This window comes from Canis lupus, chromosome 9, assembly GCF_011100685.1.
Source record: "Canis lupus familiaris isolate Mischka breed German Shepherd chromosome 9, alternate assembly UU_Cfam_GSD_1.0, whole genome shotgun sequence".
Taxonomy (NCBI): Eukaryota; Metazoa; Chordata; class Mammalia; order Carnivora; family Canidae; genus Canis; species Canis lupus.
The window spans coordinates 40,365,412-40,390,930 of NC_049230.1; the positions used below are offsets into that span (position 1 = coordinate 40,365,412).

At 38.6% G+C, this 25,519-nt stretch overlaps 1 protein-coding gene across 2 annotated transcripts in view; it reads left to right on the plus strand.

Annotated features, from left to right (window-relative positions):
• The window catches only part of MYO1D (myosin ID), a 326,202-nt gene that overhangs the window by 222,923 nt on the left and 77,760 nt on the right, over positions 1-25,519 (plus strand). For both annotated transcript variants that reach the window (XM_038548142.1, XM_038548141.1), the window contains exon 21: positions 20,355-20,509. In XM_038548142.1, coding sequence (XP_038404070.1) covers positions 20,355-20,509 — 155 coding nt within the window. The remainder of the gene's footprint in view (positions 1-20,354; positions 20,510-25,519) is intronic.

Here is a 25,519-nt window from a genome sequence, read left to right on the forward strand (position 1 = left end):
AAGATTTTCTTTATGTATTTATTTGCCAGAGAGAGCACACACAAGTAGGTAGAGTGGCAGGCAGAGGAAGAGGGAGAAGCCGATTCCCCACTAAGCAGAGAGCCCAGCGTGGGGCTTGATCCCAGGACCCTGAGATCATGACCTGAGCCAAAAGCAGATGCTGCTTAACTGAGCCATCCCCTAGCCATCCCCTAGGTATCCCCAAATCAGTTTGTTAATTGAGAGCAAAAGAGCATAAATATTATAATTCTGCAATCAAAAAAGAACAAGAGAATAGCAAATCCAGAAGGCCAAGTGTATATATCAAAATACAAGCAGATACATGAAGAAATTAAGTGACCACTACCATTGTATGAAAGCTCTTCGTGTGTCAGACACATCTTTGGTCAGAGGGAAAAAATCAAGATAATGAAGTCTCTTAGAAGTGTATGTAGAGGGGATCCCTGGGTGGCTCAATGGTTTAGTGCCTGTCTTCGGCCCAAGGCATGATCCTGGAGTCCCGGGATCGAGTCCCGCATCGCATTCCCTGCATGGAGCCTGCTTCTCCTTCTGCCTATGTCTCTGCCTCTCTCTCTGTGTGTCTCTCATGAATGAATAAATAAAATCTTAAAAAAAAAAAAAAAAAAAGGAAGCACTAACCACACAAGAGACGAGATCCTCCTACTTTAGGAGAAGATGTCTGGGAAAAAGAGGCTCCAGAGAAAAAAGCAGACAGGAAGCACCATAAAAAGGGCATATGTTCTCCTCCCTAATTAGTCCTTGATGGTTTTCAAGGGCTTGATCATCATTTTAAAAGATTAATTCTTTTTAAAGTATATTACATTATTAGAGTTTTTTGTCATAAATTGTCAGAGCCTTTTCTTTGGATTCACACATCTCTGGAAATCTTCAGCTTCTTAAAATTATTGCTGGGATTCTGGAATTTGCAGCTAGCATCTTGAGGCCTCACAATGTCACTGACAAGCATGTGCATGCACACAGAAAGGCAGAGACATAAAGGTGCAAAAAGGGAAATAAAGAGCAATATGGAGAAAAAAGACAGTAAGCAAAATGACCTGTAGTTACAGAGGACTTTGGGGGAGTGTTAGCTCTGTCCCCTGACCTTTTATGCTATTATATCTCAAGGCACAGTTTTGCAGCTATAGACATATTATTTTGTATTGGTTCTTGTCCTATACATTGAGGTTGAATCTAACCCAACAACTATGAGTTCATAGCCTCAACAGAATTTTTTGATTATTGAAAACTGGAAGTTGGAAGCCAACGATTGTCTGTCCATTAAGCGAAATCAAATGAAGTTCAATTCTATCACAAGAAATAATTTTAAATTCCAAACCACCTATTTCAAGCAATTTTGAATAACTCTATATTATATTATTATAAGAATTTAAATGGTTCCTCAAAGACCATAATAGCATTTGGGTGGTTTGTCACCTTCAAAGAGTAACTATTTTCTTTGTAAAATTCTCATAATCTTTGTGGTACAACCCATGAAAACAGAGAAGGGATAAAGAGAAAATTTAGTATTTTGTGAGTTTGTTCATGCTACAGTAGATTGTTGGATTTCTAGGTCTAAAGTAATGAGCTCATCTTTTTAGCTCTCAAGAGCTAAAAGCCAATTTGACTTATAAATATAGAACTGACTTAAAAAGAACAGAGGGAACTCTCTGGCATAATGGGAAAGTTCTGTATCTTGGGTGTCAAAAATCACCCACCAGTATACTCCAAAATCTGTGAATTTTACTTTATTTTAATTATACCTCAATTTTAAAGATCTTATTTGACTGATGGGTCAAATTGGATGGAGTATTTTGGTGGGCGTGGAGTTAAATGCTTTAATTTCCACTTAACTTTTTTACCTGCTATCTGTAAAAATAATAAAAGGTAAAAAGGTATCTATGAACATAGTCTCTCTCATTTAAAAATTCTATTAAAGGGCACCTGGGTGGCTCAGCGGTTGAGTGTCTGCCTTGGGTTCAGGACTCTGGGATCAAGTCCCATACTGGGCTCCCCACAGGGAGCCTGCTTCTCCCTCTGCCTGTGTCTCTGCCTCTCTCTCTCTCTCTCTCTCTCTCTCTGTGTGTGTCTCTCATGAATAAATAAATAAAAACTTTAAGAAATAAATAAATACATACATACATACATACTTGCCTGAAAAAAATGAAAGCCATCAAGCCCTGCTACAAGGAAATAATTCTACTTGGACAAACATAGAGACACCACGTAAATGTGACTTATTGATAAGCCAAATGATACTGATGCATTTTTTATTACCGAACCATCTTCACCCTTATGAGATGTAGCCTCTTGGTTATGATGTATTAGCCTGCTGAATTCACTTTCTTAATTATTTTGGATTTTTTATTTGTCTTTATCAGAGTACCATGTGTGTAAGAGATCTTCAAACTTTGCTACCAAGATTAAATGAGTCAGAATGGTTTCTGTCTTTTTCCGTTCTTTTTTATTATTATTTTTTCCCCTTTTTTTCTCTCTTTTTTTTTTTTTCTTTTTCCATTCTAAAGCATTTTCGGTGGCATAGAAATTACGTGGGCCTGGAAAGATTGCCTATAATATCATGTGTGCCCAGTAACGTTTAGGAAAGTATCTTTCTGACAACATAAAAGAAAAAAAAAGTTTTCCTAGTTAGGATAGATTTTGATTCTTTTGTCTTTCTTTGAGTCAATTTCAGTAATTTGTATTTTTATTTAAACCTTACATTTTGGGGATCCTTGGGTGGCTCAGCGGTTTGGCGCCTGCCTTTGGCCCAGGGCGTGACCCTGGAGTCCCACATCAGGCTCTCTGCATGGAGCATGCTTCTCCCTCTGCCTGTGTCTCTGCCTCTGTGTGTGTGTGTGTGTGTGTGTGTGTGTGTGTCATGAATAAATAAATAAAATCTTTTAAAAAAATACAAAAGTAAACCATACATTTAACAAACTTGTTCATTTATTAATATGAAATTACAAATGTAATTTGTAATTTCTAAGTCAACATACCTTTTCTTAACTCCCATTCTCATTTGTAATGTTAGGTATTTGTGGGTTTCTTTTTTTTTTTTTTTTTTTTTTAATTTTTATTTATTTATGATAGTCACAGAGAGAGAGAGAGAGGCAGAGACACAGGCAGAGGGAGAAGCAGGCTCCATGCACCGGGAGCCTGATGTGGGATTCGATCCTGGGTCTCCAGGATCACGCCCTGGGCCAAAGGCAGGCGCCAAACCGCTGCGCCAACCAGGGATCCCTGTGGGTTTCTTAATTAGACTCTGCCAAGGATTTGATTCCTTTATTGGTCTCTTCAAAGAGCCACCTCTAGGATTTATCATAGATGCTTTTCTCATTTATCTGCTTCTGCTTTTATCTTAACTAATATTTTATTTTAATATATTTTATTCTTTCTTTAGGTTTTTGATATTTGATTTACTTCCTACTTTAATCATAAAAATATTTAAGACAATGTGTTTTCTTTTGATTATAGGTTTAGCTGCATCTGTGAATGCTGATGTGTAGAATTCTCTTTCTCCTTATATTCTGTAATTGCTAGCACAATCTCTTCAGTCCAGGGATTGTTTAAAGAGGTGTCTCTTTTTCATTCTCACTAATGAAGTTGTGTTATTAACCTTTTTGTAGTTTGCTAGCTTTATTGCACTGTGATTAGAGAATGCAACCAACGCCTATCCTGCTTTTTGTATTTGGGGAGGGGGTACTGCTCTGTTGCCTAACACATAATAAATAGGGGTAAGTATTTCAGGGACCATATTAAATGTGTGTGGAAGTTCCATTTAATTGCTAATCACATCTTTGGCTATTCAGTCTCTACACTCTCATTTACGTTTTGTTTGCTTGAACTGCCAAAAAGACGGTCACCCTCCAAAGTCACAATTCAGTCCATTCTTTTTGTATTAGAATAGTTTTGCTTTATACGTTGTAGTATTTTATTATTCAATGCGTGAAGACTGATGTTTCCTTTTCTTTTCTTTTCTTTTCTTTTTAAGGAATTTATTTATTTGTTTGAGAGAGAATGTGTGTGGGGAGGGGCAGAGGAAGAGGGAGAAAATCTCAAACATTCTGAGTGTGGAGCCCAGTGCAGGGCTTGATCCCAGAACCCTGAGATCATGACCTGAGCCAAAACCAAGAGTCTGACATTTAACCGACCCAGCCAGCAGGTGCCCCTGATGGTTTTCATTTCTTTAGAGTTATATTTTTTGTCCATATAAAATAACAACAAAGAACAGTTTTGTGGCTTTTGCCTTAGAGTTTTGTCTGTCCTTATTGTTCCCATCCAAACTTCCTTTCTGCTGTATCCTTGCCATTCATTTTTTATCTTGCTGTGTCTTTGTTTTAGATGTATCTTTTATAAACAGAGTATAGTTAAATTTTGGTTTTGGCCTAATCTGTGACTCTTCTTTACCCAATAAGGAAATTGTATCCTATACACATTTTTTATAGAAACTGATAAGATTTTCTTTTCTTAAATGTAATTGTGTTATTTATTTTTTATATAAGCATTTATTCTCAGTTCTAGTCCATCTTGATTTATAAGTCTGTCCTTATACCAGTACCACACTGTCTTTTATTTATTTTTATAATCTCTGCACCCAACATGGGGCTCAAACAACCCCAAGATCAAGAGTTATATGCTCTTCTGACTGAGCCAGCCAGGTGCCCCTAAATTTTATCATGTTATTTAGGTGCTTTCTATTTTTAATGCTTCTGTACCATTTTCTTTTTTTGTCACTGTTGTTGCTATGTTGCTCAATTTTTAGGTATTCTCTTTTTACTAATAAGTAGAGGTTATACATTCTTTTTAACTCTAATAATGGTTACCGTTAAATGTTTAAACTGATGTCTTAATAGCAAGAATAAAATGGATTTACTTATCTCCTCCTGTGAATGATGACAAAATTACTATATCTTCTAAGTTGGGCTGGTATCTGTGACTCTTTTCTATCCAAAGATTGAAATCTTTTGACATTGAGAAACTTTTTTTCTTATTATTTGACTTTCTTATTATCTCTTTGTTATTTACTACTTTCATTATGTTTTTTTACCTTTATTGACAAATAACGATATTGTATATATATTTAAGGTGTGCAACTTAATGTTTTGAATCATTGCAATTTTAATTTATCATGTTTATCTTTTAGAATTATTTCTTTTTCTAATATTGGTCTGTTTTGTACTTATAAGTGCAAATACATATTAGAGGGGTTTTTTTTCCTAGTTTCCTTTCTTGCACTTACTCAGTTGCAAAGGAAGACACCTGCTGCTCTCCTTCCTAAGCCTTCTCCTTCTGAACTGCGTTCTTATACTTGTCTAGCTGTGTCCACTCTTGGATCCTCCTTGCTGAGGAGGGCCTGGGAGAATTGAGATAGGTGACAAAGACTGTATCTGCCCTGTTCAGAATCTTGAATATCAAAGAAGAGGAAGGTTTAGACTTATCATAGGCTAGAGATCCCACAGATTATGAGAAATAAGAAGGCAACTAACAGAGAAAATCCTTGATAAGGAGTTTCACTTTTGTTCAGAGAAACTTATTTATGTGTTGTGGCTGAGGCAGTGACCCCTTCCCTAACAGATATACCTCACTACGACGCCTTCCATGTTTATGGAACTAATGTAAAGATTTTCAGGTATTGCTGTCATATCTTCTTTTAGATTAGAGGGTAAAAGCCCTTGAAGGCAGATGAGGTGTGCTTATTTATCTTTGTATACCTCTGAGCTGCTGTTGTTTGATCCTTACCATAACCTTATAAGGTAGATGAGGCATCTGGCATGACCCTTATTTTGTAGAAGACAGATGCCCCAAGAAGCTAAATGACTCACTCAGTCACATGATTGAATAATCACATGGCTGAATTGGGATTAGCACCCAAGCCATCCTTTTCTCCACTGCTTTTCCCCACTTACCACCCTGTCTCCCAGAACATAAGGAGACATTCTGTGTGCTGTTTATCCTGCATGGGCAACAACAGGGCTTAATCTTTCATTATTTGTGTAGCAGAGGAAATTGGGTGCTATTTTCTGGGGCTCTGGCCCTTAGGTCTGAGCATACATGTGAGGAATTCCTATGCACAGCAGCACCAAGCTGCCACACAGTGTGGAGTGGGGGATAGACAGGAAGAGGAGCCCACAGTCTGAAGTGGGAAGGGGACTGAGCAAACAGCCCTAGGCTCCTTCCCTCCAGCACAGGCAGTATCTAGGAAGGGGTCCTCTGGCTGGATGGCTTCAGCATGCACGGCTGAATCTGTTCCCTGAACCCCTGTGGCTAAGGCTCCTCGGATGTGTTGGCAGAGTTACTGCTGTTGAAATTCTCATTTTATTAGGCTTTAATCAAGCTCTGCTGTGAAGTGCTACATAAATTCAATTTTGAATTTTGCATATAAAATAATCAAGTGAGAACAAAACATCACAGATATAAAATGTTTTTAGAAATGAAAAAATGATATTTTTAATGTAATCATAGATCATCTGGATAGATACATATCTAAGTGGCAGAAAGATTGATATACTCTTTTACCACTGGCCTCAGAAAGCCCATGATCTGCGTAGGTTTGTGAAATGATTTCCAGCACCTTGAATATTTTTCCTTTTCTCCTTTAAGCACTGACCCTGGCATCTTTTCAATCAATATAAGAACTTGCCTCTTGGGATCCCTGGATGGCGCAGCGGTTTAGCGCCTGCCTTTGGTCCAGGGCGCGATCCTGGAGACCCGGGATCGAATCCCACGTTGGGCTCCTGGTGCATGGAGCCTGCTTCTCCCTCTGCCTATGTCTCTGCCTCTCTCTTTCTCTGTGTGTGACTATCATAAATAAATAAAAATAAAAAAAAGAGAACTTGCCTCTTATGAAAACTTATTTACTTGATGTTTAGGAATACTTATTTCTGCAGCTTATGTTCACTTGTACATGATATTTGAAAAAGCTAATCGCAAAGAATATGGTTCTGGCTCAGTCTGTGGGCCTGAATTCTAATTCCAAGGTCTGCAAATCAGCTAACCTCTTTGAGCCTCAATTTCCGTATCTGTAAAGAGGACATGGAGCTAAGTGGTCTTCCTAAATGTTGGAACTGTTAAAATGTTCTTCAGTTATTTATATGTCTCTTCCACTGATCCAACTGGAAGTGAATCCTCCTATAACAGGAATTACACCTTCAGCATCTTTGGTACTTCTGTCCCCACATCCTGGCACTCTGCATTCCCTGCAGTGGATCCCCTGTCCGTGTTGATTGCCAGGCTGACAGCACCTGTGGCGGCCAGGAGGTGGCACTTTGGTATTTTCTGCAGTAGGAGAACAAACCAGAGTGAGGAATCACTCAGGCTTCTGCTTTACTGACCAAAGTAGATTATCTGGGGATCAAAATAAGCAAGGAGCTATATTTTTAATATTAACATGTAAGGAAGTTGGCTTTTGGTGGTGGTTGGTATACAAGTCTGTAGATCTTAACACATAGATTTGTGTAACCACCACCACTATCAGGATACACAGGTGTCCATCATCTCAAAAAACTCCCTCGAGTCAGACTATCCCTGACCCTGAACTCTGACAACCACCAATCCATTGTCCATCCTTATATATAGTTCCCTCTTCTAGAGAATATCACATCAACAGAATTATACAGTATGTAACCTTTTGAGGCTGAGCATAATGCCTTTGAAATTTATCCACATTGTTGCATATTGAGTATTTGTATCATTAGTTTATTCCTTTTATTGCTGAGTAGCATTACATTGTATAGCTGTATCATAGTTTGTCTCTCCATTCACCTGTTGATGGATATTCCAGTTGTTTCCAGTTTGGGACCATTGTGAATAGACCCGCTATAAACATTCCTGTGTAAGTTTTTGAGTGAACATAGGTTTTTATTTCTCTAGGATACATGCCTACATGTGAGATTGCTGGGTCATGTGATAATTCTGTGTTTAACTTTTTTAGTAACGGCCATCTGCTTTCCCCATGATGATATCATTTCACATTCCCACAGCAGTGTATGAGAGTTCCAGCTGTTCTGTATCTTCACCAGCATTTGGGGTGGTCACTTTGTTGTTGGTGTTGATTTACTTTTGTTTTTATTTTGGTCATTCTGATAGATTGGTGGTGGTATCTCATTGTACCACCATCTCATCGCATTTCCCTAATAACTAGTGATAGCACACTTTATGTACTTATTTGCCACTTATATGTCTCCTTTGGTGAAATGACTTCACATCTTTTGTTCCTTTTTAAATTAAATTGAATTGTTTGTACTCTTATTATTGAATTTAAAGAGCTCTTTACATACTCATCTTCCTACCAGTGTCTTTCTCAAAGAAAAGTTTTAAGTTTGATGAAATTCAGTCTAACAATGTTTTTCTTTTATGAGTTACGCTTTCGGTGTAATTTCTAAGAAATATTTCCCCAGTCCAAGGACACAGATATTTTCTCCTAAAAGTTTTATGTTTTACATTTATATCTGTGATCCATTTTGAATACATTTTACAGAAAATGTGAGATTTATGTTGACATTTATTTCTTTTGACTGTAAATGTCCAAATGGTCCAAGTTATCCAAATGTATAATTTTTTTTTCTCCATTGAATTGCCTTTGTCTATTTGTAAAAAAATAATTGGCTATATTTGTGTCTATTTCTAATTCTTTATTCTGGTCCACTGATCTCTATTTTAATCTCTTTGATAATCCCTTTAACAATTACATTATCTTCATCACTATAGCTTTCTAGAAAGAAAATCAGCTATAGTGGGTCTTTCAACTTAGTTCTTTTCCAAATTATTTTGGATATTCTAGTTCCTTTGCCTTTCCATACACACTTTAGAATCAGCTTGTTGATACCTACAAAAAGTTCTACTGGGATTTTGGTTGGCATTGCTTTAAATCTGTAGATCAACTTGGGGAAAATTGGCATCATGACAATATTGTGTTTCCTAATCCACGAACATATTATTTCTCTGTTTATTTTGACTTTTATGGCTTTCATCAACATTTTAATTTGATTTCTTTCATCAACACCTGTATTTTTTAGCATATAGATCCTATACACATTTTTTAGATTTATATATAAGTATTTTTGGTTTTGGAGTTGCCGCAGATGGTTTTGTTTTTAAATTTCTGTTTCCAAAATCATATGTCAACTATATTTAAAATTTTTTGTAATTTAAAAAAAAATTTTTTAGATTTTTTAAAAAATTTATTTGAGAGGGGATCCCTGGGTGGCGCAGCGGTTTGGCGCCTGCCTTTGGCTCAGGGCGCGATCCTGGAGTCCCGGGATCGAGTCCCACGTCGGGCTCCCGGTACATGGAGCCTGCTTCTCCCTCTGCCTATGTCTCTGCCTCTCTCTCTCTCTCTCTCTCTCTCTCTCTCTCTGCGTGTGTGTGACTATCATAAATAAATTTAAAAAATTTTTAAAAATGTATTTGAGAGAGACAGAGATAGCGAGAGAGAGCACAAGCAAGTGAGGAAGAGGGAGAAGCAGGCTTCTCTCCATGATCCCAGGACTCTGGGATCATGACCTGAGCTGAAGGCAGATGCTTAACCAACTGAGCCAAATTTTGGTACCCCAAAATTTTTAAAATTCTATTTCCAATTGTTCATTACTATTGTATAGAAATATTTTTGTGTTGGCCTTGTGACCAACAAGATCTGGTGACCTTGCTAAACCTATTAGTTCCAAGAGCTATTTTGTAGATTTTCTGGGATTTTCTTTTATGTAGATAATCATGTAATTAAAATAATACAGAGATATTTAATTCTTCCTTTTCAATATAAATTTCTTTTAAATTTCTTTAAACCTGCCTTATTGCAATGGCTCAGGGCTTCTTGTATGATTTGCACAGCAGCACTGACAATGGCAATCCTTACTTTTGCTTCTAATCTCCGCAGAAGACCTTCAGTCCTTCACCACTGAGTGTGTTGTTAGCTATGGCATTTATGTAGAGTGATTTACCAAATTGAGTTCTTTTCTAATTCTGGTTTCTTGAGAGCTTTTTATCATGAATGGATGAGTATTGTCAAGTGCTTTTGTTGCATGGTTTTGGAGTGCAATGGCCAAGAAAGAATTCTTGACACATTGTACGATGCAACTTACTAAATTTATTTAAGTAGCATGGGAACAGGACCTGTGGGCAGAAAGAGCTGCAATTTGCTGTATGAAGCTAGTGGCTGTATGCTTAGAGCTCAAGGAGGGGGACATACAGGGAGAATTAGGTCATAAATGTTCCTTTAAATTTCTACTTATAAAACTACATTCACTAAAAAAAAAATTTAATAGAAAAAAGAAGCTTCACAAGATTCCTCTGGTGTTTATCATTCAGCTTGTTATTAACTATCAGTGAGATGTATCGGCAGTCATGAGACCCTTTACGAATGTAGCAGCCAGCATGTATTTGATCCTTATCGAAACTATGCAGACTATAGGTCAGCCTTCTGGGCTAAAGGTGAATATTTTTCTGCTTCCATCCTTCATCATTTCCTCCTGACCAATATTTGGTCCTTAAATCTATAAGGTCATTGAAGGGTGAAGGGCTCATCTTCAATCTAACAGGGGTTGTAGAGATGTCCTTACCTATGGACTGAAATTGGTCACTACTGTCCCTACACCTGATTATAATGGAACACCATTACTGTAAAGTCCAGAGTGGACATCAGGGTGAATTTGTTTCGAGTAGTAAAGATCGTCTGTCAGCTGAGCAAGGGAGTCAGTACCTGCTTGCATGTATCTCAACAATAGGAGAGAACAAAGTAAGAGGAACAACACATTAGGGTTTTATTTTTTAAGACTAATTTATTTATTTTGAGAGAGGGTGTGAGCAGGGGGAAGGGCAGAGGGAGGAGGAGAGAGAGAATCTCAAGCAGACTCCCTGCTAAGCATGGAGCACAATGCTGAACTCAATCCCAGGACCCTGAAATCATGACCTGAGCCAAAATCAAGAGCCTGCTCTTCAACTGACTGAGCCATAGAATTATTATTTTAATGAAAATAAGAAGAGCAATGAGAAGACCCTCAGCAATGAGAAGACCATAGTCCACCTCCCGACCAGAAATGTAACCAATCATTAGGTGACAATGTAGGGCATTTAAGAGCACCAATTTGATTATCCGTATCAGTAAGTAATCCTGTTATATTTTTGTCATAATCTGGAATGCAGATGCAACATTCTGCTTTAATAATGGCACATGTTCCTCTTGATGCTGCCGTTAAAATATCTAATGCCATTCTGCTCTATAGAACTGTTTTATGCATTTGAGTTGTTTCAGTGTTTAATAATGTAATGCTTTTTTGAGAGGCATTTAAGGCCTCAATTGTGTATTTATCAAGGGCCTCTATGTGCCATATGACGTATTCTAAACCTGATGGAAGACAAATAGATGTCAGATGGCCATACCAATGAAACACAGAACTTGTCCATTGTTGTTTTAGATATGGAAGATTAGCTGGACTTGTCTTAGTGCTCTGGCCACGTATCCCAGCATAACCTATAGAATATTTTCCAGTTCAGCCCGGTAGAGAATCCATGGGCATACATTTGGCCCACATAACCATTGTGTTCCATTAGGCGCTCGCCATCATCTATCTGGTCACCTTGTCCAGTCAGTAGCAAACCAACCAGGTGCCTGTAAACTAATGGTAATCAACAGGCTCATGGAGAGAGCTATCCCATTTGGCAAGTACCATTAAGCCATGAATCAAGGATATGGTTTTTCTGTTCTCAATATAAAAGGGCCTTTTGGCTTAGTTGTCCTATTGTGGGAGTAAGCCACATATCCACCCTGAGTATATCAATAAGGACTACATAGTCTGGGAATTTGTCATCATCAGCCTATCTGTGGATTGGCATATTCATTTAAAATTTTACGGTTTGGGCAGCCCGGGTGGCTCAGCGGTTTAGCTCCGCCTTCAGTTCAGGGCGTGATTCCGGAGACTGGATTGAGTCCCACATCGGGCTCCCTGCATGGAGCCTGCTTCTCCCTCTGCCTGTGTCTCTGCCTCTCTTTCTCTCTCTGTGTGTCTCTCATGAATAAATAAATAAAATATTTTTAATTTTTTTTTAATTTTATAGTTTGAGGATAAGAGAAAGGCCTATAATGACCTGGAGAGTCCCATGTAATATTTACCATAGGCCAGCAAGAAACATTCTTTTTAGTAATAGAAATATCCCTATGTGTGCCAGTATTTGGGTGATGTATCATATCAGTTATGTATTGATATAAAAAATATCAATCTGTACCTCATAATGGAGAAACCCACCAAAGGAGGCCTTAAGTGCTTGAAATGGGCAGTAGGCTACAAATCCAGCACAAAGATTGGTTTTGTAGTTCAGCATAATGGATCCATCATAGAAAAGAGTTACCATTTAGGTATGTTGTATAAAAGATAAATAGAAGAAAAAAGACCTTCATTTGCTCTTATCTCATTGTTTAAAGAAGAATTTGAGATCTTCCACCAGTTTACAGAAATATTGAAGGCATATCATCCAGTTCCTTGTCATCTTCCTACATCCAGGGTAACCCGGGGTTTGGCCATCCATTATTTCCATAAGTCTGTAGTTAACCCCAGGGAGTGGGGTATGGTCTGGTTTTAGGAGCATTTTTCTTATCCCAGCCACAAAGAATTAATCAAGGCAACAGCTGAGTTACACAGTTGTTGGGGAGTCCATTCCATTGTCCAGCTGTTTAAATAATCATATGCCCATGGGGTCCTTTTATTATCCCCACAGAGTAACAAGCAGGAAGATTGTCTGTGCATAGCTATTATGGCAATATCTCTAAAGTTTACCTCAAGTTGTCTAGCTTAGGCAAACAACAAACATTTAAAGACAAAAGTAGAATTTAACATCTGTGAGGATGCATTATTGGAATGTAATCATTCTCTCTAAATTCACCCTTATTTCCAGAGATAGCTAAATCAAGTCTAATTCATTTGTAAAACAAGTCCAGTTTTAATAAACTTGACCTAATTATTTACATAAGCTCAGCAAGAATGGTGATTGATCATATAGATCCTTTAAAATCTGCTTTGCTAGAACTTTGTGTAAGAAATTGCTGCTCAAGGGTATGGAGCCATGCCAAATAATTATCATCAGTCTTGCCTGTAACACCGTAGATTTGGGTGCATTCCTCTTCCTAAGGTCCCCAAAATATCCTGAGGTTTCCTGCACCTGCCAGAAAGTGATATTCTTTACTCACCTGGTAAGGCTGCTGGGAACTATGTAAGCAAGGTATCAGGCCAACATTTCCAAGGGGCTTTATTGACTCCATAAAGTCAACCTTAATTCCTTAAAGCTGTCTGGTCATATCTGAGTCTGTGATCTCTCTCACATATGACATACCAAAGCCTTGGTAATATAACTAAAGTTTCCAGTGGTATCCTATTACAAGGAAAACAGATGCCTTTTGGTTTTTAAGTACTACTTAAATTTCAGTTAGTTAACATACAGTGTAATATTAGTTTTAGGTGTACAGTACAGTGATTCAACACTTCCATATATCACCCCATGCTCATTACCAGTGCCCTAGATTCCCATCACCTGTTTAACCCATCCCCACATCCCCTCTGGTAACCATCAGTTTGTTCTCTACATTTAAGAGTCTGTTTTTTGGGTTTTCTCTCTTTTTTTTTTCCTTTGCTCCTTTGTTTTGTTTTTTATTTTTGTTTTTTTTAGAGGGAGAAAGTGCAGAGACAGGCAGAGGGAGATGGAGACAGAAACTTCAGTAGACTTTATGCTGAGCGCAGAGCCCAACATGGGGCTCAGTCTCACAACCCTGAGGTCATGACCCGAGCCGAAACCAAGAGCTGGACACTTAACCACCTACACCACCCAGGGGCCCTATCATCTGTTTTTCTTAAACACCACATATGAGTAAAATCATGTGGTACTTATCTTTCTCTGATTTATTTCTCTTAGCATAATACTCTCTAGCTCTATCCATGTCATTGCAAATGCCAAGATTTCATTCTTCTTTATGGCTGAGTAATATTCCATTGTGTTTATACCATTTTATCCATTCATCAGTTGATGGATACTTGGGCTGTTTTCTATTATTGACAATGCTTCCCATGTAACTTTTCTTTTCTTCCCATGTAACTTAACACAGCAAATAAACAAGTCTAATTAGTCAAAAAGACTTTATTTACAATTCAGATCTCTGGGAAGTTGATTAAAACCCTCAAAAAGTTTTAAGATCATGCCTAAATAGGATTACAGATCATATAAATTTGGGGTTTTTTTTTTAAGATTTTATTTATTTATTCATGAGAGACACAGAGAAAGACAGGCAGAAACACAGGCAGAGGGAGAAGCAGGCTCCCTGCAAGGAGCCCGATATGGGACTTGATCCCAGATCCTGGGATCACGCCCTGAGCTGAAGGCAGACGCTCAATTGCTGAGCCACCCAGGCATCACAGATCATATAAATTTAATATTTACATCTAACCAAGCTAGCAGTAAAAGATTCTATAGGAAGCTATATAGTTATTAGCAAAACTTAGCTCCTTTAAAATTAAGAAGTTTTAACTTTCTTTAAGTAATCAAAGGCCTTATATAAAGACAAAATTGAAGCTTTGGTTTTCTGGGCAGATAAAGAAAAGATTTTTTTTAAAAAAAACTTTATTTTCTTATCAAGAGCAGACCAACAATCCAAGAAAACTTTGTCTTTTTAACAAAGAGAAAAGTGGATTTTTTTTTTAAGATGTCTTTATTTATTTGAAAGAGAGCAAGAGAAAGAGAGTGCACGTACATGGGCGCACAAGCCAGGGGAGGGACAAAGGGAGAAGAGAGAAAGAGAATCTCCAGCAGACTCTCTACTGCTCACAGAGCCTACCAAGGGGCTCAGTCCCAGGACCCTGAGATCATGACCTGAGCCAAAATCAAGAGTTGGATGCTCAACTGACTGAGCCACCCAGGTGCCCCCTCTACTGGCATTTTTTTTTTTAAGATTTTATTTATTTATTCATGAGAGACACAGAGGGAGGCAGAGACACAGGCAGAGGGAGAAGCAAAGCAGGCTCCATGCAAGGAGCCCAATGTGGGACCGGATCCCAGGACTCCAGGATCATTCCCTGAGCTGAAGGCAGGCACTTTAACCACTGAACCACTCAGGAATCCCTACTGGCATACTTTTAAAATCCATTCACTTCAGTCTTAGTCCTGACCCTTCATAAAATTCTTTTCCAAAGATTTTCCTTCTCAAACCTTCTACAAGTTTTGTTTCCATTCTGATTTTGTCCTTAAGCCTTTCCTCTCCACACAGCCAGTCTCATTTTAAGATGAAATTTCTTTTTCCCTCAAAAAACGGTATTTCCATTCCTTATATCTTCCTCATATATCTCCTACTTTCCTACAGAGTTGCTTCCCTTATTTCTTCAGCCTCAATTACATTAGCAGAACTTTAACTCTTAGAAACCTTAGTTTCCAAAGAAAATTAAGTAATTTTCTTAAAAATTGTGAGCAATGTGAGCAATCTGTTACGCCAGAATTCTTTAGACCTGAGATTCGTGAATATATTTCATAACTTCTAAAAACATGTTTACCAATAGACCTTAGTATCCTCAGTTTTTCTATGGTAAGAAGCCAAAAGCACAAACCTATGTTTAGTAAACAACGCTTTAGTATTTTTGTGAAAAAGACTTAGATATCCAATGAATTCAGCCCAATTTATCATTTAACTTAGCAAAACTTGAAAGTTGCAGGTTACCAAAAATTTTGAAAGCTACTAGAAGTTTTACTTACAAGCCTTTTATTTATTCATCCTCTTGATCTTAACAATTACCCATGAAAACTTTGAGGTAAAATCAACCATCATTTAAGTCATCTTTTTGCTGACAAATTGCAATAGAGTTAACAAGAGCTTATTTGACCTTTGGTAAACCTTGGTAGAATAAAACTTGTATATTTAATACTGATAATTCTAAAGATGTGTTCTACCTTAATTAAACTAACAAATTTAAATTAGTTTAAATACCAAATACATTATACTTGGGTCTACTAAATCAATCAGTCAATCAATTAATCAATTTGTTCCCCACTGTCAGTTTTTATCTGGAACACTGGTGGAGAAATCTGAAGTGGGTGGTTTAAGTCCAGGAAGGGATACTCTTCACTCCTTGATAGCAAAGGAAGGAGGAGCAGAAGCCAGTGGCCCCAGAAGCACAGAGGATGGTACAGGGGCTGGTTATGCAATCCATGCCCAAGGTGGTACAGAAACAGGAAGAGGGGGAAGTAGAGACAGAAGAGGCAAGGTGCCACCAGCAAGGCTAAAATTAGACAAAAGCCCAGAGAACAGAGAGAAAGGATTCCCGGTCCTAAAGGTTGTCATCTTGGACAGATGAAGAGACACATATTTTCTTTTGACTGACAGAAAGTGGAAATAGGCAGTCCCTTTTGGGCCAAAGAAGACAAGAACCTCCCTGAAGCAAAAAGAGTTTCGGTAGCTGCTTGGGAATGTTCCTTAAGGTCCCCATCCCAAGACAGACTTACCAGACAATTGGCTCGCATTATCATAGCCAGGAAATTAATGATGGAGAAAATCCCCCATACAATTAGAGTCAGACAACATTCATCCAGTACTCTCAAGATAGATTCCAGATCTGACACACAAAAGAAGAAGCAAACAAAAAAGAGCCAAGTAACTCAGGAAAAAGAGGGAGACATATACAGGATCTTGGCAGCAACCTGTTTACAAGAGAGACAAGGGAGGGGATCACATAAAGAACATGACGGAACACAGGGAAGGTGGTGGATTAACAGAGGGGCCTGAGGCAGTAAGCTGATGGTGGATTAAGAAGTAGTGGTGAGGAGAGGGGTGTCCTGGAGTTCCCTAAAGGAGTATGAACAAATCAGGCCTGACCCTATGGAATTTCAGTCCATTTTCCCTGCCACCTACAAAAAAGGTCCAATGGATAAATAGTATTGAACCTTAAAGACCCATTAATGAGCTATTTTTTATCATCCTTCAGAGAATATTGAGGGTAAGCATTATTACAGAAGAGGAGGAGGCACTTCTTCTTTAAATCCTGTTGTCCAAATTGACTCCAGTATGTTAGGAGACAGCCCAAAGAAGAATCCTTTGGGATCCATGAAGCTGATCTCATAGTTAATTCCTACAAAACAAGAAGAGTACATTAAGTAACTAGAAGTACATTACCAAAATCCTTCTCAGCTTCCAAATGGCATCCTATCAGGAATATTGCCGAAGGTTCCTAGGGTTGAATGGCAGGATGTATCCCTATTCTGGACTGCTCTGACACCTTTGTAATACCTGAGAAGGGATGTTGACCTCCCTTCATTTCTCTCCTGCATTCTATGCTACAGTAGGAGCTGGTGACTAGACTGAATTGCCAAACATTGGAGCTGCCTCTTTTCATTTAGGGGGAGTTGATATATTTGGCAACCAATAATAATAATACCCTTTGTAAGTCTCTAGATCTAATATTAATGGATAGGGTAGAGGCCATGACCTTTGTTAAGAAGGGGCAACTATTTTATATCATATTAAGCATCATATATCTAAGCTAGAAGTACTTTCAATCTGAGAGCAGGACTGAAAACACCAACTAGCCCATGGGGAAGGACAAATAAGAGATGTGAAAAACTGAAAGTATGGCACTCCTGTCTAATCTGAGCACCTTTCTCATGAGCATTATCCATGATCTAGCCCCAAGGCAGCGGTCCCCCATTGGGTGGGTGCCTCAACTGGGTAGTCGCTCCCACTGGTCCATTTTGGGAAGCACATGGTAAGATGAATCTTTTTTTTTTTTTTTTTTTTTTTTGGTAAGATGAATCTTAGATTTGATGTTCATTGAGGGATCACGTTGGGTTATTTAGGAGGAAACCTTACATGGAAGTCTTGAGATCAGTGGCCATCCTAATGACGTGTATATTTGTCCTGTGCCTGAGAATAATACAATTATTAAAAGAATAGGGAAAACAGGAGAGCCTGATTTCTGAGCCCAATGCCATTATAGCCAAGATACTGGTATCCAGCCAGGCAGCAGGAGTTTGTCTTCCCCATAGGGTAGCCACAGGCAAGAGATTTTCTCCTGAGCACTTGGACAAAACACATTCAGAAGGGTTGTACTACTCAGGACATCTCTGGAAAAGAACAAGTAAGAAACAGAGACTGAGAGAATAAAAAGGATTTAGCAACCGACACCAAAGCTCTTAGATTAACTCCACAATCCAGGTGTGAGACTACCAGAAATGTGGCAGGTCATAAGTACAACGGCCAAAAAAGAATTCTTAAGACATTTTACAGTGCAACCTTAGTAAGCTTTTCTTCCCCGCTTTTTAAAAAAATATATCCATTTACTTGGGAGGGAGGGAGTGTGTGAGCAAACAATAGGGTAGAGGGGCAGTGGGAGAGGGAAAGAGAGAATCCCAAGCAGACTCTCCACTGAGGGCAGAGCCCAACTTGGGGCTCGATCTCACAACACTAAGATCATGACCTGAGCCAAAAATCAAGGGTCAGACTCTCAACCGACTGAACCACTCAGGTGCCCCATAGTAAGCTTATTTAAATAACACAAGGACAGAACTCTTGGGAAGAGCTGCACTTTTGCTGTATGAAGCTGGTGTAGTTATATGCTTAGGGGACATTCAGGGAGTATTAGATCATAAAAGTTTCTTCAAGAGACATCTGGCTGGTTTAGTCAGTAGAGCACGTGACTCTTGTTCTCAGGGTTGTGAGTTCAAGCCCCACATTGGATGTAGAGATTACTTAAAAATAAAATATTCTATATATATATATATATATATTATAATATATTATATATAATATATATAAATTTCTTTGAATTTCTGCTCATGAAACAACTTATACAAGATTTCTCCAGTGCTTATGATCCAGCTTTATATTAACTGTCAGTGAAATGTATAGGCAATCATGAAACCCCTTAAGAATTTAACAACCAGGGCAGCCCCCGTGGCTCAGCGGTTTAGCGCCTGCCTTCGGGCCAGGGCGTGATCCCGCAGTCCCGGGATCAAGTCCCACATCGGGCTTCCTGCATGGAGCCTGCTCCTCCCTCTGCCTGTGTCTCTGTGCCTCTCTCTCTCTCTCTCAAGAATAAATAAATAAAATCTTTAAAAAAAAAAAAAGAATGTAACAACCAGCACGTTACTTGATCCTTATCAAAACTATGCAGGCTATAGGTCAGCCTTCTGGGCTAAAGGTAAATGTTTTTCTGCTTCTGTCCCTCATCACTTTTTCCACATCAAGTGATATGATCACGTGGCTTATTTATTCTGTTGCAACAGTGGATTACATTGATTAATTACTGAATACTAAACTAGATTTGCATTTCTTAGATAAACTCACCTGGTCATGGTATATTATTATTCTTACATACTGTTGGATTCGATTTGTTAATATTTTGTTGGCCATTCTTTTTTTTTTGGCCATTCTTATATCCATGTTGATGAAGGCTATTGGATATTGATTTACAATTTTCTTGTACTGCCTTTATCTTTTTCTGCTATCAGGATAATGCTGGCCTTGTAAGATGAGTTACAAAGCATTCCCTTTTAGAGATTTGGTGTTATTTCTTCTTTAAACATTTAGTAGAATTTACCAGTGAAATCATGTGAACCTGGAGTTTTCTTTTTTGAAAGGTTTTTTTGTTTTTTGTTTTTTGTTTTTTAAGATTTTATGTATTTATTTGAGAAAGAGGGAGAGCATGAGCCAGGGGAAGGGCAGAGGAAGAGGAAGAAGCAGACTCCCCACTGAGCAGGGAGCCCAGACACGGGGCTCAATCCCAGGACCCCAAGATCATGACCTGAGCCAAAGTTAGATGCTTAAATGACTGAGCCACCTAGGTACCCCCTTTTTCAAAAAGTTTTTAACCACAAATTTAATTTCTTTAATAGATAAAGCAGTACTTGGGTTATCAATTTTTTCTTGACTGAGTTTTGGTAGTTTGTGGCTTTCAAGGAATTATTTGGTTTCATTCAAGTTCTTCCATTAGGTACACAGAATTGTTGAAAATATTTCCTTGTTATCCTTTTAATGTCTGTGTGGTTTGTAGTGCTATCCCCTCTTCCATTCCATATTGGTAATTAGGTCATCTCACTTTTATTCTCAGACTAGAGGCTTGGCAACCTTATTGGTCCTTTGAAAGAACCAGCTTGTTGTTTTGTTGATTTTTCTCTATTTTTTTTCCTGTTTTCAATTTTCCTAATGTTTAGTCTTCATTATTTCCTTCCATAAGGAAAGGAATAAAACTTGCTAAAAATTGCGTGAGACTTGTGTAAGACTTGGTAAAAATTGAAGGCCTAGGGTCACTGGTCAAAAATAATTATTGAATTACAAAATATATTTTTAAATTTATTCTTTTGAGAACCATCCTAATAGTTTTCCATGTTTTGTTCCTTTGCAGTTGACTGGTCTGAGTGTCTCCAATGGAAAGGACCAACTTGTTGTGTTCCATACAAAAGACAACAAAGACCTCATTGTCTGCCTCTTCAGCAAACAGCCAACTCATGAGAGTCGAATTGGAGAACTTGTTGGTGTCCTGGTGAATCATTTCAAGAGGTAAAGCTTGACTTTTTTAACTGAGGCAAGTTTTGAACATATGAAATCTTACATCCGAATTCTGCTGAACATGTTTTGTGCCAATGTCAGTGTGTTGGGTTATTTTCCTTTATAAGAACAACTTAAATCATCCTTTTCACAGAAAACAAAATTAGTCTCCAGGTTTAGTTTCAAGATTAGGAATGATCCTCTACTTTTCCAGCCTCCAGCTGAACCAGCAATGAGAGATTTCCCCACTGGTGACCTCTTCATTGCCAATCCAAATGTAGTTAAATCCAAAAGACAGAAAAATGACTTTATATTCCTATTGTCACAGCTTTTCCTTTATCCCAAATATAATCAGTGAGTGTGTCTAATGTAAATATAAATTAGAAGACAGGTTTAAAATGACATACTGGTTCATGAAGACTAAAGGAATTTCTGAGAGAGGCAACAGTCTTTTCAGAAGCATGGAGTTTGGGTGGCACGTGGCATATTCACAGTAAACCTAGAGGATATCTGGGGTGTTTGTGTGTGTGTGTGTGTGTGTGTGTGTGTGTGTGTGTGTGTGTATTTGTGGGCGCACGTGTGTGTATGTGAACAATTACATGAGCAATATACATAGTGGTGATCCTGAGGGTAGCGTAGACCTGTGAATGGCTGTTTTAAGCAGAAGAGTAATTTTGTCTGGTTACCTATTGGAATTGTTTTAGAGATAGGGTTTTTCTTCCTGTAGGACATCATGGAGTATTTGGGGTAGGTTGTTTCTGATTCCAAAGTCAAATATTCTTCCCATTGTGGCAGACTATCTCTGCCTCCCCACCACCCTGATGCCAAGGAAAGACCACTTTTCAAAACTCAGTGACTAAGAAATGAGCACACTGTCCAGTTCCTTTTCTTCCTACATGACACTTCCTAAGTTGCCAGAAGTAATCAAGTTTTCTTTATTAGTATTTATTAGTATTGGTTTTTTTTCTTAGTTTAGGCATAGCTCTTCTTTTTCTAATATTTTTTTAAGATTTTATTTATTTATTCATGAGAGACACAGAGAGAGAGAGGCAGAGACACAGACAGAGAGAAAGCAGGCTCCATGCAGGAAGCCTGATGTGAGACTCGATCCCGGGACTGCGGGATCACGCCCTCAGCCAAAGGCAGACGCTCAACCACTGAGCCACCCAGGCGTCCCAGCTCTTCTTTTTCTAACAAAGACATATTTAGAATCAGATGTCCTCTGTCTGATTCAACTGTGTTCATTTTTGCTGATCAATGTGTGCAATATAACTTTAGAAGTGCACTGCACAGACCATTTATTTTTTGTTCTTAAACTTTGTATTCTAGATCAAAGTAGATCTTTATGTAGTTAAATGCTTTTCCAATGGTATAAATAAAAAAATTTGTGATGGTCATCTGGTGGAAGAAAATAAGAATCTAACTCAGGAATTACCCAGAAGTAATGATAAATAGATAGGCCTTTGAAAAATTCCCTTCCAACTGCCAAAGAGGTAAAAGAAATACCTGAGAAATTTAGAATGGAAGAGAAAGATCTGGTGAAGGCATCTTTACAGTAATGTCTGTCACTCAAATTAGCGGGCTTATTTTCCTCCTAATATTTAGTTATGGCAAAGTAAGGACAATTCAAGGGATTTTAATTGGGATGCCTGGGAAATTAAACTGTTTTTTCTAAACCTGGGTCCTTGTTTAGCAAATTCCAACTCCTGTTAAAATGCTTCTGTAAGTGGTAGAAAATGCAAACCTGGTTCTAGAACTATCTATTGCTTTCTCTCCTTAGCATATGCATTTTGAGATAACAGTTCTAGTTGCAGTCCCTTCTGTCTTTAATAGATGGAAGAATTTTAAATGTCTTTAAAAATTATAAATGGAAGGAAGAGAAGGCTGTCAAAATGCTAGATTTTTTTATAACTTATTCTTAATCTTCCTCCCAGATAATTTTCCCTAAAGTACATTCTGAGAGGTTCTCTGGTTAGAAGTCAGAAGGGAAAGGGGTATCTGCGCGGCTCAGTGGTTGAGTGTCTGCTTTTGGCTTAGGGTGTGATCCAGGTCCTGGGATAGAGTCCTGCATCAGGCTCCCTGCGGGGAGCCTGCTTCTCCCTTTGCCTGTGTCTCTGCCTCTCTCTATGTGTCTCTCATGAATAAATAAATAAAATCTTAAAAAACAAAAAGTCAGAAGCAAAGGGCTCAAAATAACAAAGGACACCATTGATAGACTAGATCTGGGTTGTCTTTAAAAATTTATAAGGAGAGACGATTTAGGACTTAAAAATCCATGAGCAAAATTCTAACCAAGTTTCAGAGATGAGGAGGAAGTAAAAAATTTTGAGAAAAGGGCATCATATTTTGTTAGGCCAACACAGTGCTATATCCAAAACAAATAAAGATAGCACAAGAAAAGAAAATTATAATCTGATCCCACTTTCATGTGGAGATTTTTTTTTTTTAATTCTAAATGCCCCCACATTTGTCCAAGAATGTCTGAGGCTTGATGAAACTTCTAAGTCATGCTGACCCCAGTATATGGAGGAGAGTAAAGAAAAAAAGACATACCCAGCTGAGGGAAGGGGTGGCCTCATGCAGAGGACACTGCAGTTTGGAGAGAGGATGATGTGATGTGAGGTCACACCCTGAACTGAAACTTATATAGGAAAGCCCTACCTGGTACCCTCACCTCTTCAAGAACTGTGCTTCAGCAAATAGCAAATAATACTGGGGGAAAAAAGAGCAAGAGAATTGTGCAGAAGCAATATGAAAAGAAGCAAGGGAAATAAGGAAAGGCAAATGAAGAAAAAAATTTTGGGGATGATCTTACATTTAAAAAAAAAAAAACAGACAGCTCAAGCACAGACCAATCTGTACAGGCACCATCCAGAAACACCTGGTACAGCCATACCAATGAGTACTGGCTCTATTCCACAGATCAGAAATTACACCAGAAGGGAGGGGAGGAGACCAAAGTCAAATATAAGTAGGACATACTAATGAAGTTAAATAGGCTAGTTCAGTAGGTAGAGCATGTGACTCTTGATCTTAGAGTTGTGAGTTTGAGCCCCACGCTGGGCATGGAGCCTACTTAAAAGTAAAATCTTAAAAAAAAAAAAAAAAAGAAGAAGAAGAAGAAAGAAAGAAAGAAAGAAAGAAAGAAAGAAAGAAAGAAAGAAAGAAAGAAAGAAAGAAGAAAGAAAGAAAGAAAGAAAGAAAGAAAGAAAGAAAGAAAGAAAGAAAGAAAGAAAGAAAGAAATTTGTGTATGTGTCTATAGGTATATATACATACATTCATATATGAGTATATATTACAGATCATTTCTGATTATAGGAAATGGGTAACACTGTTTATCTCTGGAGGGGATAAAGGCAGAAAGGTAGGAAGGAGATTTCTTTTTCACTGTAAACCTTTTGCAATAAATGTTACTTCTTTAAAAACTTTATTCATTTTAATAATAAATGGCAGCTGGTTTTTAGGCCTATTATAGGTGACTCTGAATTCATGATTATTTTATTTTCCTGTTTAGAAAAGCAGAAAAGAACAAAAGAGCTTTCTGAGTGAATGATCTATTTCATAGCATTTGAGTACTTTGAAATAAACCCAAATAAAACCTCTTGGATACATATGAAACTAAATATAACATTGTGTGTCAAGTATAATGACATAAAAAAATTTTTTTAAGTAAAAAAAAATTTTTTTTAAATAGGGGCTCCTAGTGGCTCACTCTGTTAAGCATCTGCCTTTGGCTCAGGTCATGATCCCAGTGTCCTGGGATCCAGCCCCGCATCGGGCTCCCTACTCAGCTGGGAGCCTGCTTCTTCCTCTGCCTCTGCCCCTATCCCAACTCGTGCACTCACTCTCTCAAATAAATAAAACGTTAAAAAAAACAAAAGATAAAAATAACGACCAAACAAAAAGCCTTTCAGAATATTGTTGTTCCGTGTGGTCCTGTTGTAGAGGGCATATAGGCCTGAGATGAGGTCTCCTCCTCTTGGCAGTTGTGCCAGCGGTTTGTCAGGCCCGTCGGCTTTGCAGAGATTATGAAGATGGCTGCCTTGGTTTTTGGTTTGTGTCTCACCCTCAGCAGGGGCTACCTGCTGGTAGGGAGGTTTGCCCACTAGCAAACAGATGGTCTCATGTTGGCTGCCCCGACTACAGAGTCACCAGAAACTCTGCAATATTAAGCTGTCAAAGGACCCATCTGCCCTAAGCAGCTGTCCAGGCATTTGCCTGTCTGGATGCTGGAAACCTCAGTGTAACCCCAATCTCAGGCATCAAAACTTCTCATTTTTCCTGTTCTATTTCTGTGGGTGAAAGCCAGAAGTCAGTGCCATCTGCTTCTTGTTTTTCCATAAGCAGTATCTTTACTATCTGTTTCATTAAAAAAGCAGGGTTGCTTCTGTTCTTTTAACTTGGGTAGACTCAGACCAAAAAGCAGGCCATCGGTTTGGCCAAGGGAGTACAGGCAAGGGGCCAGGGAAATGCAGCCTCCTGACCAGAGGTATAGGAAGCAGAAGCTCAAAGGCCTCTGCCCCTGGGCCTTCTCATCCAACAGCCACTGCTCACCACCATCCCACTGCTCCCATGTGTGTGTCTCGGGCTCCTCGGTCCCTGACCCTGACCCTGACTACACTTTTTCATGTATTCCCTTGATCTGTATTCCCAAACTGCTTTCCTTGAATGCCTGGTACTAATATATTCTAATCAGAGTAGTTAATTTTTAATCCATATTAAAAAGGGACGCCTGGGTGGCTCAGTGGTTGAATGCCTGCCTTTAACTCAGGGCATGATCCTGGGGTCCTGGGATGGAGTCCTGCATCAGGCTTCCCACAGGAGCCTGCTTCTCTCTCTGCCTCTCTCTGTGTCTCTCATGAATAAATAAATAAAATCTTTAAAATATATATATTGGGCAGCCCGGGTGGTTCAGCGGTTTAGCGCCGCCTTCAGTCCAGGGCGTGATCCTGGAGACCCAGGATCGAGTCCCACATCAGGCTCCCTGCATGGAGCCGGCTTCTTCCTCTGCCTGTGTCTCT